The following is a 14,465-nucleotide window of genomic DNA, read 5'->3' as shown; positions in this document are numbered from 1 at the left end:
CTTGTTTGCATGCTTCCAGTTCAACTCTCTAACTTGCGGTCCCAACTGCCAAACTACAGGACCTTTACACAAACAAATGGAACAGTCAAGGCAACATCGAACGCTCGAACCTTCCCGGCCGTCGGCGCAAATTTTGCTCGTTAAAACAACTTTTAATAGCATCCGGAATTCAATTATGCAATGCATCGTCATTTTAATGCGCTTCACTTTTTCCTTGTTGTTGTTCTTGTTTTCGTCCTTCGTTACAGATTCGTCCGGGAAGCGACCGGATTCAACGTGGACATGCGAATCGGCATCCACACCGGCAATGTCCTGTGCGGTGTGCTGGGGCTGCGCAAGTGGCAGTTCGACGTGTGGAGCGACGATGTCACCCTGGCGAACCATATGGAGAGCGGAGGCGTTGCCGGGTAAGTAACGTTCGTTGCATGTAAATGGCATTTGGGAACGCAAACCGACAACGTGCACTCGTGACAAGACTGTTTTAAAAAAGTTTGTTCGTTTACATCATTTGTTATTACAGTAGCTTACTAAAACAGGTCCCCAACACGCATGAAACATTAGGTTACCACTGGTTCATGCCCGCCCGTTGGTCTGAAGGTTTGTATTCCTGCAAATTCTTGGATGACTCGATCAACGGTGAATTCTCTAAGAAACTTATGAGTATAACAGAATACATGATACTATCAAGTGATTAGTAACGGTTCAAACCGTGAAGATTTATGTTCCAGAAAGTTCTTGAATGAACTAGAACGCCCGACGATATCAATTCCTTATTCAAATCATCTCTACGAAGGTCATGAGTTTATATCGGGTCCCAGTAATGCCTTTGAAATTCCTTTTGTTATTCCTACGGAAATTCTTTAGACAATTCATTCGTGAAATCTTCAGTAATGTTCGCTCATTGTTTTGGAAATTCCTCAGACATTTTTTTTTAGTTTCTTCTGCACTTTCTTTGGAAATCACTTCGACGAATTCTTTGGATTTTTTTTTTATTTCGGTTCATTTCTTGAACATTTTTTCGGCACATTTTCATTAAAAATTAAAGTAAGTAAGTAAGTAAGTAAGTAAGTAAGAAAGTAAGCAAGTAAGTAAGTAAGTAAGTAAGTAAGTAAGTAAGTAAGTAAGTAAGTAAGTAAGTAAGTAAGTAAGTAAGTAAGTAAGTAAGTAAGTAAGTAAGTAAGTAAGTAAGTAAGTAAGTAAGTAAGTAAGTAAGTAAGTAAGTAAGTAAGTAAGTAAGTAAGTAAGTAAGTAAGTAAGTAAGTAAGTAAGTAAGTAAGTAAGTAAGTAAGTAAGTAAGTAAGTAAGTAAGTAAGTAAGTAAGTAAGTAAGTAAGTAAGTAAGTAAGTAAGTAAGTAAGTAAGTAAGTAAGTAAGTAAGTAAGTAAGTAAGTAAGTAAGTAAGTAAGTAAGTAAGTAAGTAAGTAAGTAAGTAAGTAAGTAAGTAAGTAAGTAAGTAAGTAAGTAAGTAAGTAAGTAAGTAAGTAAGTAAGTAAGTAAGTAAGTAAGTAAGTAAGTAAGTAAGTAAGTAAGTAAGTAAGTAAGTAAGTAAGTAAGTAAGTAAGTAAGTAAGTAAGTAAGTAAGTAAGTAAGTAAGTAAGTAAGTAAGTAAGTAAGTAAGTAAGTAAGTAAGTAAGTAAGTAAGTAAGTAAGTAAGTAAGTAAGTAAGTAAGTAAGTAAGTAAGTAAGTAAGTAAGTAAGTAAGTAAGTAAGTAAGTAAGTAAGTAAGTAAGTAAGTAAGTAAGTAAGTAAGTAAGTAAGTAAGTAAGTAAGTAAGTAAGTAAGTAAGTAAGTAAGTAAGTAAGTAAGTAAGTAAGTAAGTAAGTAAGTAAGTAAGTAAGTAAGTAAGTAAGTAAGTAAGTAAGTAAGTAAGTAAGTAAGTAAGTAAGTAAGTAAGTAAGTAAGTAAGTAAGTAAGTAAGTAAGTAAGTAAGTAAGTAAGTAAGTAAGTAAGTAAGTAAGTAAGTAAGTAAGTAAGTAAGTAAGTAAGTAAGTAAGTAAGTAATTCTTCAAAAACAGTATATTTTGCATTTTTTTCTAGAATAGGTTTGGTCAATTCCTCTGGAAATGCATTGAAATGCCGGGAAAATTAGGAGGCATGACAGTGTTATGGTCTGTTTTTAAATTTTTCCAATTTTATTTGAATCAAACCGACTAACATTTATCTAAGTAATGGATTGTAGTTAAGTGCTGATTCGATGATGTGCATACCTAGTTGTTAAGTTTATAAGTCATCTCAATGTTGAAATCTTATATTTTATTGTTTCTTCTGAAAAAAAAGTTTTTCAAGAAATTATGATTTCATGAAATTTGGATTTCTGAGTGCCTCGCACACTTTACGTCAAGTATGTATGTATGCTCCTTAGTCTCGAACGAGTGCACACAATTGTCGGTCATTATTTTCGTTATGTCACATGCAGGATTATATTCGCATCTAACAATTTCTCTCGTTTACGTTCTATCCCCCCCTCCTTTGATTCAACCTAGACGAGTTCACATCACGAAAGCCACCCTCGACTATCTGGGCGATCGGTTCGAAGTGGAACCGGGAGGAGGAGCCGGCCGCGAGTCGTACCTGGCGGATCATAAAATTGAAACCTACCTTATCGTGCCACCGAAGGTAGGTAAATTGACCCCGTCCACTCTTTTGCGGTTTATCCTCGTTGTTGCTACGCTTCGCTGCTGCGGTGTGCGGGTGTATGATCTGAGCCGCATTGCCGGGTGTGAGCTAAGGAGTGAATGTACTCAGGGAGGCAGAAAAGGTGGATACAGTCTCTTCTTTATCACACCCGAAGCTTGTCTGATTGGACGTGTGGGCTAGAAAAGTTTGTGTTTGTTTAGGGGTAATCCTTTGCAGTGTGAAAAATAGACGTTCTGGGGTTTATGGTAAAGGATTGTTTGATTTTCAATTCAGTTTCACACCTTGTGGGAAGTGTTCCTACTTCATAAGTTTTATATCCAATTAAGGTTGTTATCTTGTACCGACTTTTCGAACTCTCTAAGCAGAATACCCTCTTCAAATTAGTGTAATCAGTTTTGTACAAAACTGATTACACTCATTCGAAATATGCCAATTCTATTATTATTATTAAGTCTCGAAAAAAAAAATGGAGTGTAGTGTATAATGTGATTCACGTGAAGTCAAAAGCAAATTCACTCACCTTGTGGTACGTTTTTTTTGCATTGCATTCTGATATAAGTTTTCACTTCACTTGTTTTCGTTCAGCAACATCGATGACAGTTTTCATCAGTATGTATAAGCATCCCCCATTGGGCCTATCCAGCTTTTCAAAAATGTTCTCTGATTCTCAAGTCCACCCCCATATTTTGATTGGCATACTGAAAGAAGTAACTGGTAATTTCAGCCAAATCCATTGAAATTAAGAGGTGTATCAAATCAATATTGTGTTTTTCGACTATTTTCGAACTTCAAAAAATCATAACTATGTACACTAAAACTTGTCAAAACTTAATTCTTTCGGCAAGAATTGAAAGATATACTTGTTTGCTACAAGTTCTCCGAACAACATATTCCAATAGAATTAAAGAAAATATACGTAATTATCACATTTGTAATCAGAAAAACCTTGAAAGGTTGATTTTTTGATAGATTTTGTTCTGAAACATCCTAATATACGTAATAAGTTGGGTGTTTTAAAATGGCATCGTATTCCCTAATGTTTTGTGATTATTTGCTTCTACGACATCGATGTTGTAGGAATTGAGCAAAAATTATTAAAATTCGTTAAAGCCAATTTCATCCCAAAAACTAGCTTTTCAGGGGCATTCCCGCTATGGCGCTAAATTGTACTGAACGTAGTAGCTTTGCTTCCTTGCAGTTTACCTTGGCTACCCCTTATCGCGGGTGTCAACAAACAAGCGTGCTGACGCGATTTGTGCGCGCCCAAGCATGATTGCCCCCGAAAAGCTGGTTTTTAGGACACATTTGGCTTTCACGAATTTTAATAATTTTTGCTCTACTCCTACAGGATTGATGTCAAAGAAGCAAATAACCACAAAAGACTAGAAAATATGATGCCGTTTTGAAAAATCTAACATATAACGTATAGTAGGGTGTTCCAGAATAAAATTTATCAAAAAATCAACTTTTTAAGGTATTTCTGATAACAAATGTGATAATTACACATGTTTGATTAAACTTTATTGGCATGCGTTGTTTGGAGAACTTGTAGCAAACAAATATATCTTTCAGTTTCTGCCAAAAGAATTGAGTTTTGACAAGTTTTAGTGTAGTTATGATTTTTTGAAGTTCGAAAATAGTCGAAAAACACAATATTGATTTGATGCACCTCTTAATTTCAATGGATTTGGCTGAAATTTTGACCAGTTACTTCTTTCAGGATGCCAATCAAAATACGGGGGTGGACTTGAGAATCAGAGAACATTTTTGAAAAGCTGGGACAGGCCTAATCCTCCATCCAATCAACAAAATCCCACCTGCTGATACCACAACTTATCTATCTCTTCCTAAAACAACCATAATCGACCATCAAACCCACCGGTGCGCGTCAAGTTACAATTTTTATGATACCGATGATGTTGTTTGAGTACGGATACTGGAGAATAAGAACGGCTCATCACCCTTGCAAAGTGCGGAATTTACAGTCAATTTTATAACTGCGCTACTAAAGTCGAATCGTAAAAAAATCAGGTGTATTCTCTTCTTTATAGAATAAGTCAATGTATGCATAGCAACAAAAACAATGCGTTGTTTTCCACGTGGTGATGTGGTTGATCTCTGTTTTATCCGTCTGAGTTCGGAATCACATCGTAAAAATAATTACCCTTAAATTCATTAGGGTGTGACATCACCATGTTTTTGATGTTGCATTTGTATATCCACCTTTTTACACTGACTGTGAAACGACAAGGGGTGAATCGATTTTGACATTTTTTGACGACAACTTTCATTATAAGAACGAAGTGGGCTGAAAATATAGCTTGTTGATTCAACTGTCAGATATTTTCACTAGGGTATATGTGCCATCATTAATCTCACGCTTCCATATTCATCCTATTTGAAAACAAGGGATTATGGCGACCGTTTTTTATATGTTTTTCATGGGTGCTCACTTCCAACATAAAAATACAAAAAAAAAGAAACAAAACAAACAACGCTTCAATCCAACACCCTATTTCTGCGGTCGACCATTCTTCATTGCACGAACGAAAATTTTTATAGACAACGCGTGAGCTAGAACAGGACAAAATCATGGCTGGCTGTCTCAGTCTTACTTATCCCTTTCGTAACGAACCAGCACAATTGTGCTGTTGAGCAGTAACATGTTTGCATATTTTTATCCTCTGTTAAGACTTTGTTTTAAGTGATGTAAATTGTTTCCATAATTCATCCTAAGTAATGGATGACCTTGTATGAGTGTAAACAAATTTTTGTTAACGTTGACTGTGGGATTTACCACGACAAGGTAAACAAAAAGTGGACAAAAGCCGAAAAACACGGAAATGTTTTATTGGGTTTCTCATTGATGTTTAGACTACTGTGATAATTTGAGAATCCACTGAATCATCATTTCCTTCACACTAATCAAGCTTATTTTGTTTAGCTGTTGTGCACCCGACTCCCCTGTCTTGAACTCAACCGAACTTGTGCATGCCAGCCGGTGCGAAGTCGTGTGCGAAATTCGACTGTGATGATAAAGATTTTCGGTCGAGTCTAAATGGGTGCAAATGTCGCAATATCTGTCGCATATTTGTTATTTCCGATTTATCTAGGTAGGTGATTCATTGGTGGCCCAAAAGCAAAATAGGTTAATATGGGAATTACTATGGAGAATTTAAAAAAAAAGTTCTCCGCGCTGTAGAGCATCAACACATGGATGAAGTCATAGGGTCAAAGCCGAATTGAATTCTTCAGGTCTTAATTATGAATGTTGCCTAAGACCGGAACTTATTTCGACAATCGGGTAAAAAAATATTTTTTCACAATTCTCACTCGCATGCGCATCTTCATACACGATGTCCTGCAAGGTGTGCAAGAAGGTAACACGCATACAATTCGGCTTTGACCATATGAATTTATTTATGTTTATTAACATCCAACGGATCTTTAAGATCTAATTGAATTGTGTTCTTAATTCTAAATATGTATTTTTTGCAAGATGTACATTCACTGACGATTTAAACATTAGACAATATTACGTTCACAACAATACAATATGACAAACAACAATGTACAATATATAGCATTAACGTATTCGAGGTTGCCAAGTGCAACACCTTTGTTAATGCCAGAAGCTCAAATTCGTAGATAATGGTCTGGCTTAGGTACACTGGGATGGTTCGTTTCTTCATCTTTAAATCACTAGAACACTTAGTCCATTTGTCTGTGATTACTGGTGGTATTTCATGGTTTATTACGGTATCTAGTACACTTGTACACTTGAACTATGTCTGTTTCTCTGTGGAACATATTTCGAACTGTCTTCTTGTAATGGTACTCTTATGTCTTCTAATACTGGTTCTGGTATCTTCTGGTAATGTCTTCTAGTACTGATTGTCACTTGGACTTTTATATGATTCTTATACAATGCGGGAGCTAATTACAAAGAGGTTTATGTCCATTTTCAGTAGAACACAATTAGACTATACTATTTCTTGGTAGTGGTAATAGTGGCCAAAGGGAGGAAGATTTACTTCATAGATGTATAAATAAATCAAAGCAAACTCATAGCGGTAATGGTTACAAAAGAAATACAATTGGTTGGGATGTTCAAAACTATACGAAGGATCTTAGTCGAGCAATTCAACACATTTACGGCCTTAACAACCTTTCTCTAAACTCTCTAAACCAAACTCCGCTTGGCCACGTTGAGGAGAGCATAGCACGATTGCGAAGCTTGACATCAATCCCAACCTTGAATGAAATGTATGGAAGTTGTGTTGCGTCGACCCAGGTAGAAACCAGCTTCTGCACAGTAATCGATTTCGTAGTTTCAAGACACTCGGTGACCATAGCGCGAATTTCATCCTCGGTTACATCATTCTTTACACGTGAGAAGAACATCCAAAACCTTTCATTGCTGTTCGGGCGGTAATTATTAGCCATGGATTTTTTTTTTTTACCTGTATTAACGAGATTTTTAGCCCTGGGCTAGTTCATCTCGAGACCCACGCTTTACTTCCCTTCCGAAGGAAGAACTCACATTTTGTGAGTTTGTCGGGAGTGGGATTCGATCCCAGGTCCTCGGCGTGATTGTCAAGTGTTCTAACCATCCAACCAGATCCGCTCCACTAGCCATGGAAATGCTCTCGTACCGTTCCCGACACAGCATCCATGCGTTGAATTAGATGATGTTGACGGTGCAGGAGATTAATGCGCAAGTGGTTGCTCGTTGTTGAATACGACCAATACACTTTGACGAAAAGCAGTGAGAACAGCCAGCGCATTTTGAATAAAAGCGATCTCTGTTTTTATTTCGGCAATGACATCGATTGATTCACAAGCAGCGAATTGTTGTGCACTATGGGCTTCTTCGGTAGTACGATTTGTTTCGGATGAGATCGACTTGTACTTGTTCTGCATGTAATCGGAATACCGAGTTTCACGCAACACTTTACTGCAGCTGATGCATATCCAAAAGATGAAGGAATTTTTTATGCAACTATTTTTTTCATCAGTTGATAATTTCACACACTTAGCGTGGAATGACCCTTTACAAAAACCTTCACAGGCAATCACAGTTTCACCAGACACTATTGCCATACTGCAGCTATTGCAAACCATCTTGTACGTACACAATCGTAGATATTTGTAGCAAGTGGAGTGATATCGGAACGATGAACTTCAGTTTCTAATATAAGCACCGGGATATTAGCATGAATAGCTTAAGCACAGTAATCAGACAACGTTGTTGCATGAACAGAGTTCGGCAGAACAAAATTATAGTGAAGTTTACAACTTAAAAACGACGTTTTTTGGCACCACTTAGCAAAACACTCTTCGCTGTATAAGACACACAGACACAGACTTACTCAACCATGTATTGATGCTCCAAGTCCACAGCGTGGAGAACCTTTTTTGAAAATTCTCCATAGTAATACGCATATAAACCTATTTAGCTTTTGGTCCACCATTAAATCACCACCGAAATGGCTGAAAATTTGACAGGACTCTAGTTTTGCACCAAGGATTATAATGAACATGTGGGAGCTTTGAATTTTTGTCATGTTCAAAACCTGAACTGCCCTAGTGGGGCATGTTGCAAGAATGCCGAGCAACAACCCAGCAAAGTTGGAAATTTCTAATCGCCCAATTGTCACAAGAAGGCGTAGAGGGAACAGAGCAGATGGGCGAACCAAGTGAAGCGTGATCCCTTGTAAGATATGAAGACAAATTTTCAAATATTGACCGGATTTTTCCTAATTAAATTTTTCGAAGCTTCCCGCTTATTTAACGATTTTGAAATGTACGCTAGTACCGTCAAGGCGCCATTCACCGTGGGGGCTCCATTCACCGTGTGCCTTCGAATATTTTTTCATTATTCCCATATTATGATTGAATGATGTGGGGGTGGAAGCTCAGGTAAAATATTATCTCCTGGGCGCCCATTAAAAACACCACCCCCGGCGAAGACTGGCGCTCGAGCCTAGCTATTTAGCACTGTACTACCGTGAATCGCATATCAGTCCCATCTTTGCTGGATTTCCTATGCAAATGGGACAGATATGCGATTCTCGGCAGTGTAGTTGGAGGAAATGCCAATGCAGAACCCGTAGCTTCCGGGAAGGTAAGCCCAGCTCCCTGGGTTAGTGGGTTGGTGTCAGGCCCTGCGAGCCAGCCGTAAAAAAGACTAGCACCGGAAAATCAACAAGAGAAGAATGCGAACCGATACCAATGGCGACGACCACAGCGACGAAAAGGGACTTGCGATTGGAAGCTCGGTACGTGGAACTGCAGATCTCTCAACTTCATCGGGAGCACCCGCATACTCGCCGATATACTGAAGGACCGCGGGTTCGGAATCGTAGCGCTGCAGGAGGTGTGTTGGACAGGATCTATGGTGCGAACGTTTAGAGGTAATCATACCATCTACCAGAGTTGCGGCAACACACGTGAGCTGGGAACAGCTTTTATAGTGATGGGCGACATGCAGAGGCGCGTGATCGGTTGGTGGCCGATCGACGAAAGAATGTGCAGGTTGAGGATCAAGGGCCGATTCTTCAACATCAGCATAATAAACGTGCACAGCCCTCACTCCGGAAGCACTGATGATGACAAAGACGCATTTTACGCGCAGCTCGAACGCGAGTACGACAGCTGCCCAAACCACGACGTCAAGATCATCATAGGGGATCTAAACGCTCAGGTAGGCCAGGAGGAGGAATTCAGACCGACAATTGGAAAGTTCAGCGCCCACCAGCTGACGAACGAAAATGGCCTACGCCTCATCGATTTCGCCGCCTCCAAGAACATGGCCATTCGTAGCACCTTCTTCCAGCACAGCCTCCCGTATCGTTACACCTGGAGATCACCACAACAAACGGAATCGCAAATCGACCACGTTCTGATTGATGGACGGCACTTCTCCGACATTATCGACGTCAGGACCTATCGTGGCGCTAATATCGACTCTGATCACTATCTGGTGATGGTTAAACTGCGCCCAAAACTCTCCGTTATTAACAATGTACAGTACCGGCGGCCGCCCCGGTACGATCTAGAGCGACTGAAGCAACCAGATGTCGCCACCGCATACGCGCAGAATCTCGAGGCAGCGTTGCCGGACGAGGGTGTGCTCGATGTGGCCCCTCTAGAGGACTGCTGGAGTACAGTCAAAGCAGCCATCAACAACGCAGCCGAGAGCACTATCGGGTATGTAGAATGGAGTCGACGAAACGATTGGTTCTGGAGGAGAAGGATGCAGCGCGGGCGGTAATGCTGCAGCATGGAACCCGACAGAATGTGGAGCGATACAGACAGAAGCGGAAGCAGCAGACCCGTCTCTTCCGGGAGAAAAAGCGCTGCCTGGAAGAAGCGGAGTGCGAGGAAATGGAACTGCTGTGCCGTTCACAGGAAACACGGAAGTTCTATCAGAAGCTCAACGCATCCCGCAAAGGCTACGTGCCGCAAGCCGAAATCTGCAGGGATAAGGATGGGAGCCTCCTGACGGACAAACGTGAGGTGATCGAAAGGTGAAAGCAGCACTTCGACGAGCACCTGAATGGCGAAGAGAATGAAGGCACGGAGGACCAAGGCAGCGGAGAAAATGACTATGTTGGTGCAGCAGAGGACGGGAACGAACCAACTCCCACGCTGAGGGAAGTTAAGGATGCCATCCACCAGCTCAAAAACAACAAAGCGGCTGGTAAGGACGGTATCGCAGCAGAACTCATCAAGATGGGCCCGGAAAAGTTGGCCACCTGTCTGCACCAGTTAGTAGTCAAGATCTGGGAAACCGAATAGCTACCGGAGGAGTGGAAGGAAGGGATAATCTGTCCCATCCACAAGAAAGGCGACAAGTTAATGTGTGAGAACTTTCGAGCGATCACCATTTTGAATGCCGCCTATAAAGTGCTATCCCAGATCATCTTCCGTCGTCTTTCACCTAAAGTAAATGAGTTCGTGGGAAGTTACCAAGCCGGTTTCATCGACGGCCGGTCGACAACGGACCAGATCTTCACCGTACGGTAAATCCTCCAGAAATGCCGTGAATACCAGGTCCCAACGCATCACCTGTTCATCGACTTCAAAGCGGCATACGACAGTATCGACCGCACAGAGCTATGGAAAATTATGGACGAGAACAGCTTTCCCGGGAAGCTGACTAGACTGATAAGAGCAACGATGGACGGTGTGCAGAACAGCGTAAGGATTTCGGGTGAACTATCCAGTTCATTTGAATCTCGACGGGGACTACGACAAGGTGATGGACTTTCCTGCCTACTATTCAACATTGCCCTGGAAGGTGTTATGCGACGAGCCGGGCTCAACAGCCGGGGTACGATCTTCACGAAATCCAGCCAATTTGTCTGTTTTGCGGATGACATGGATATTATTGCTAGAACATTTGGAACGGTGGCAGAACAGTACACCCGCCTGAAACGTGAAGCAGCAAAGGTCGGACTGGTGGTGAATGCGGCTAAGACAAAGTACATGCTGGTAGGTGGGACTGAGCGAGACAGGACAAGCCTTGGCAGCAATGTTACGATAGACGGGGATACTTTCGAGGTGGTAGAAGAATTCGTCTACCTCGGTTCCTTGCTAACGGCTGACAATAACGTGAGCCGTGAAATACGAAGGCGCATCATCAGTGGAAGTCGTGCCTACTATGGGCTCCAGAAGAAACTGCGGTCAAAAAAGATTCACCCCCGCACCAAATGTACCATGTACAAGACGTTAATAAGACCGGTGGTTCTCTACGGGCACGAGACGTGGACGATGCTCGAGGAGGACATGCAAGCACTCGGAGTTTTCGAGCGACGGGTGCTAAGGACGATCTTCGGCGGCATACAGGAGAACGGTGTGTGGCGGAGAAGGATGAACCACGAGCTCGCTGCATTTTACGGCGAACCCAGCATCCAGAAAGTGGCCAAAGCCGGAAGGATACGATGGGCAGGGCATGTTGCAAGAATGCCGGACAACAACCCTGCAAAGTTGGTGTTTGTTAACCATCCGGTTGGTACAAGAAGGCGTGGAGCGCAGAGAGCACGATGGGCGGACCAGGTGGAGCGTGATCTGGCGAGTGTTGGGCGTGACCGACGTTGGAGAGCTGCAGCTGCAAATCGAGTATTATGGCGGCAAATTGTTGATTCAGTATTATCATGAATTTGATGTTAACTAAATAAATGAATGATTGAATGATGTGACAATTTCCCTTCAATTTCACCAATGCAACATTGCAATGCATTGTATTGGTGAAATTGAAGGGAAATTGTCATATCATTCAATCATAATATGGAAACAATTAAAAAATATTCGAAGGCACACGGTGAATGAAGCCCCCACGGTGAATGGCGCCTTGACGGTATACATCACTGATAAAACCACATAAAACATCATACTTGCTCTGAAAACACTCTCTGGGCTCTCCAGACCAAAATATAATCCCATGTTTACAATCATCGGCTAGGTTGCCACCCTGAGGCAATAAACCAAAAATTTTAATTAAACTTCTTCTCGTGGTAGCGCGTGGTTACTCGGTAACCGCACATCCTTACAGCGGAATTCGGTTTGCCTCATGGTAAACGTCGAAAATTATGTAAATTAAAGCACCGCGGACTCCTGTGCCGTAAAACTGCCCCTCACTCTCCATTGCGCCGCACCGGTAGGTCATTTCGTTCTGATATTCTTTCCGTATTCGTCGGTTCTAAACCAACAGTCCTATTGGTCCGTAATTAAAATCCATCTCTCGTAGACTTTGGTTTTGTTATCATATCATTACAGGGAAAAAAGATGAATCTGCGCGAGGATAGCTCAACGACGGTAGAATTTAATTAGCTTACCGAGAAGGCTCCAATCATTTGAATTTGATAATGAGTTAGTATAATTAAGTGGAGCAATAGATCATTATGAATTATTTGAGCTCGATTTTGTGTATAGGTCAAGGTTATTGAAATCATTTCCAAAAAAAAGCTTTTCAATTATTTTCAGCTAATTGAATTTTCTTCAAATCTAATAATTGAAATTATAAATTAACTCCATGAACATATTATTTTATACACCCTAAAGGAACCCCACAAATTCTAAAGAAAGGTTAAAGGTTTTCGAAGAAAATGTACAGGGCACCATTGAACGTTATTTTGGTGAAATTTCCCGGAATCTATTTTTTTCTTACGTGTAGTGTGAATGTGTAATATATAATTGAGTATGATAAACAAATGCAAATTATATCAGCTAAAATGTATTATTTCAAATCTAATTGAGAATTTTAAATTCATCTTCTTTCACGCAAACAATTCAAACCCAGAAACCATCCACCATCGAACCACCGAAACGTTCCCCTTCATCAAACACGCACACGCCGTCGCCAACGGCCACCACAGCCACCATTCAGATAACCGAACCGGATCTCCTTGATTCCGCCTCCCTTGGCGAACCACCAAAGACCCCGAAAACGCCTCGAACGCCCAAAACGCCGGAGGACCTGCGCCGGTCGCACGCATCCCTCGCATCCAGCGTCATTCCGGAGGAGCAGGAGCGGCTTCTACCGCGGCAGTCTTCCGTTCCGTTGAGTCCGCTGCCACCGCCGTCGCCCTTGCCTCTCATCAAACAAACCAGCATCACCATCACCACCGAGACAATCAACGAGGAAACGACTGAAAACGGCGACGACGGCGAGCAGGACCACTGCAAAAAGGCCTGTCTGACGTTGCCCGTCGAGCCCATCACCACCAATGGACACCTGCCGGAGCGCGTCGGCAGTCGGAAGCTGTCCGTGCAAGGTAAGGTATAATCGAGCGGAAAATGGATGTGTAACATGTTGTGATTAATTGTTCTAGTAGAGAAAGTTTTGAAACGTAGCCGCGAACGGTTACGTTGTTCCACGAAAAACAATGAGTTTTATGTTGCATTTAGGACTATTTGATCTGGGTTTTTATTTTGGGCACTTTTCGCTATATCTCAATCAATTGTGTATGATAGACGGATCCGGTGGTTCATTCGCCTTCTCCAAGTCCCGTCTTCCATCTGCACTCCGCCGTAGATGGTATGCAACACCTTCCGTTCGAAAACTCCAAGGGCGCGTTGGTCCTCTGCACGTAGGGTCCATGTTTCGTGCCCAAAGAGGACGACCGGTCCAATCAGCGTTTTGTATATAGTTCACTTCGTGTTACGGCGAACTTTATTCGATCGTAGAGTTATGCGGAGTCCAAAGTAAGCCTGATTTCCTGCCACAATGCGCCTCTGAATTTCTCTGCTGGTGTCGTTGTCAGCGGTCACCAGTGAGCCCAAGTACATGAGTTCTTCAACCGCCTCGATTTCATCGCCGTCGTTATAAATTCGGGGTGGCGGGCGCGGAGATTCCTCCCCGGAGCCCTTTGCCATCATGTACTTTGTATTCGACACATTAGACTAATCCGACTCACCTGGCTTCACTCTTTAGTCGGATGAACGTTTCCGCCATCGTCTCAAAATTACGAGCAATAATATCAATATCATCAGCGAAACTAAGCAGCTGAACGGACTTCGAGAAAATCATCCCACTCGTGTTTATCCCCGCTCTCCTTATTACACCTTCTAACGCAATGTTGAACTGCAAGCACGAAAGACCATCACCTTACCGTAACCCTCTGCTAGATTCGAAGCGACTCGAGAGTGTCCCTGATACTCGAACTACGCACATCACTCGACCCATCGTCTCCTTGATCAACCGTATCAGTTTATCCGGGAATCCGTATTCGTGCATAATCTGCCATAGCTGTTCTCGATCGATTGTATCATACGCCGATTTGAAATCGATGAACAAGTGATGTGTGGGCACGTTGTATTCGC

The 14,465-nt window shown here is 41.9% G+C and overlaps 1 protein-coding gene across 1 annotated transcript in view; it reads left to right on the top strand.

The window, feature by feature from the left end:
- Nucleotides 1-14,465, top strand: part of LOC109418769 (adenylate cyclase type 2) — a gene marked incomplete at its 5' end in the record, with an annotated part of 84,394 nt that overhangs the window by 24,743 nt on the left and 45,186 nt on the right. Inside the window, 3 exon segments of the mRNA XM_062861256.1 lie at nt 249-407; nt 2,483-2,615; nt 12,943-13,417. Of these exon segments, the coding sequence (XP_062717240.1) occupies nt 249-407; nt 2,483-2,615; nt 12,943-13,417 (767 nt within the window).

Source organism: Aedes albopictus, chromosome 3, assembly GCF_035046485.1.
Source record: "Aedes albopictus strain Foshan chromosome 3, AalbF5, whole genome shotgun sequence".
Taxonomy (NCBI): domain Eukaryota; kingdom Metazoa; phylum Arthropoda; class Insecta; order Diptera; family Culicidae; genus Aedes; species Aedes albopictus.
This window is presented reverse-complemented; position numbering and strand designations above follow the sequence as displayed.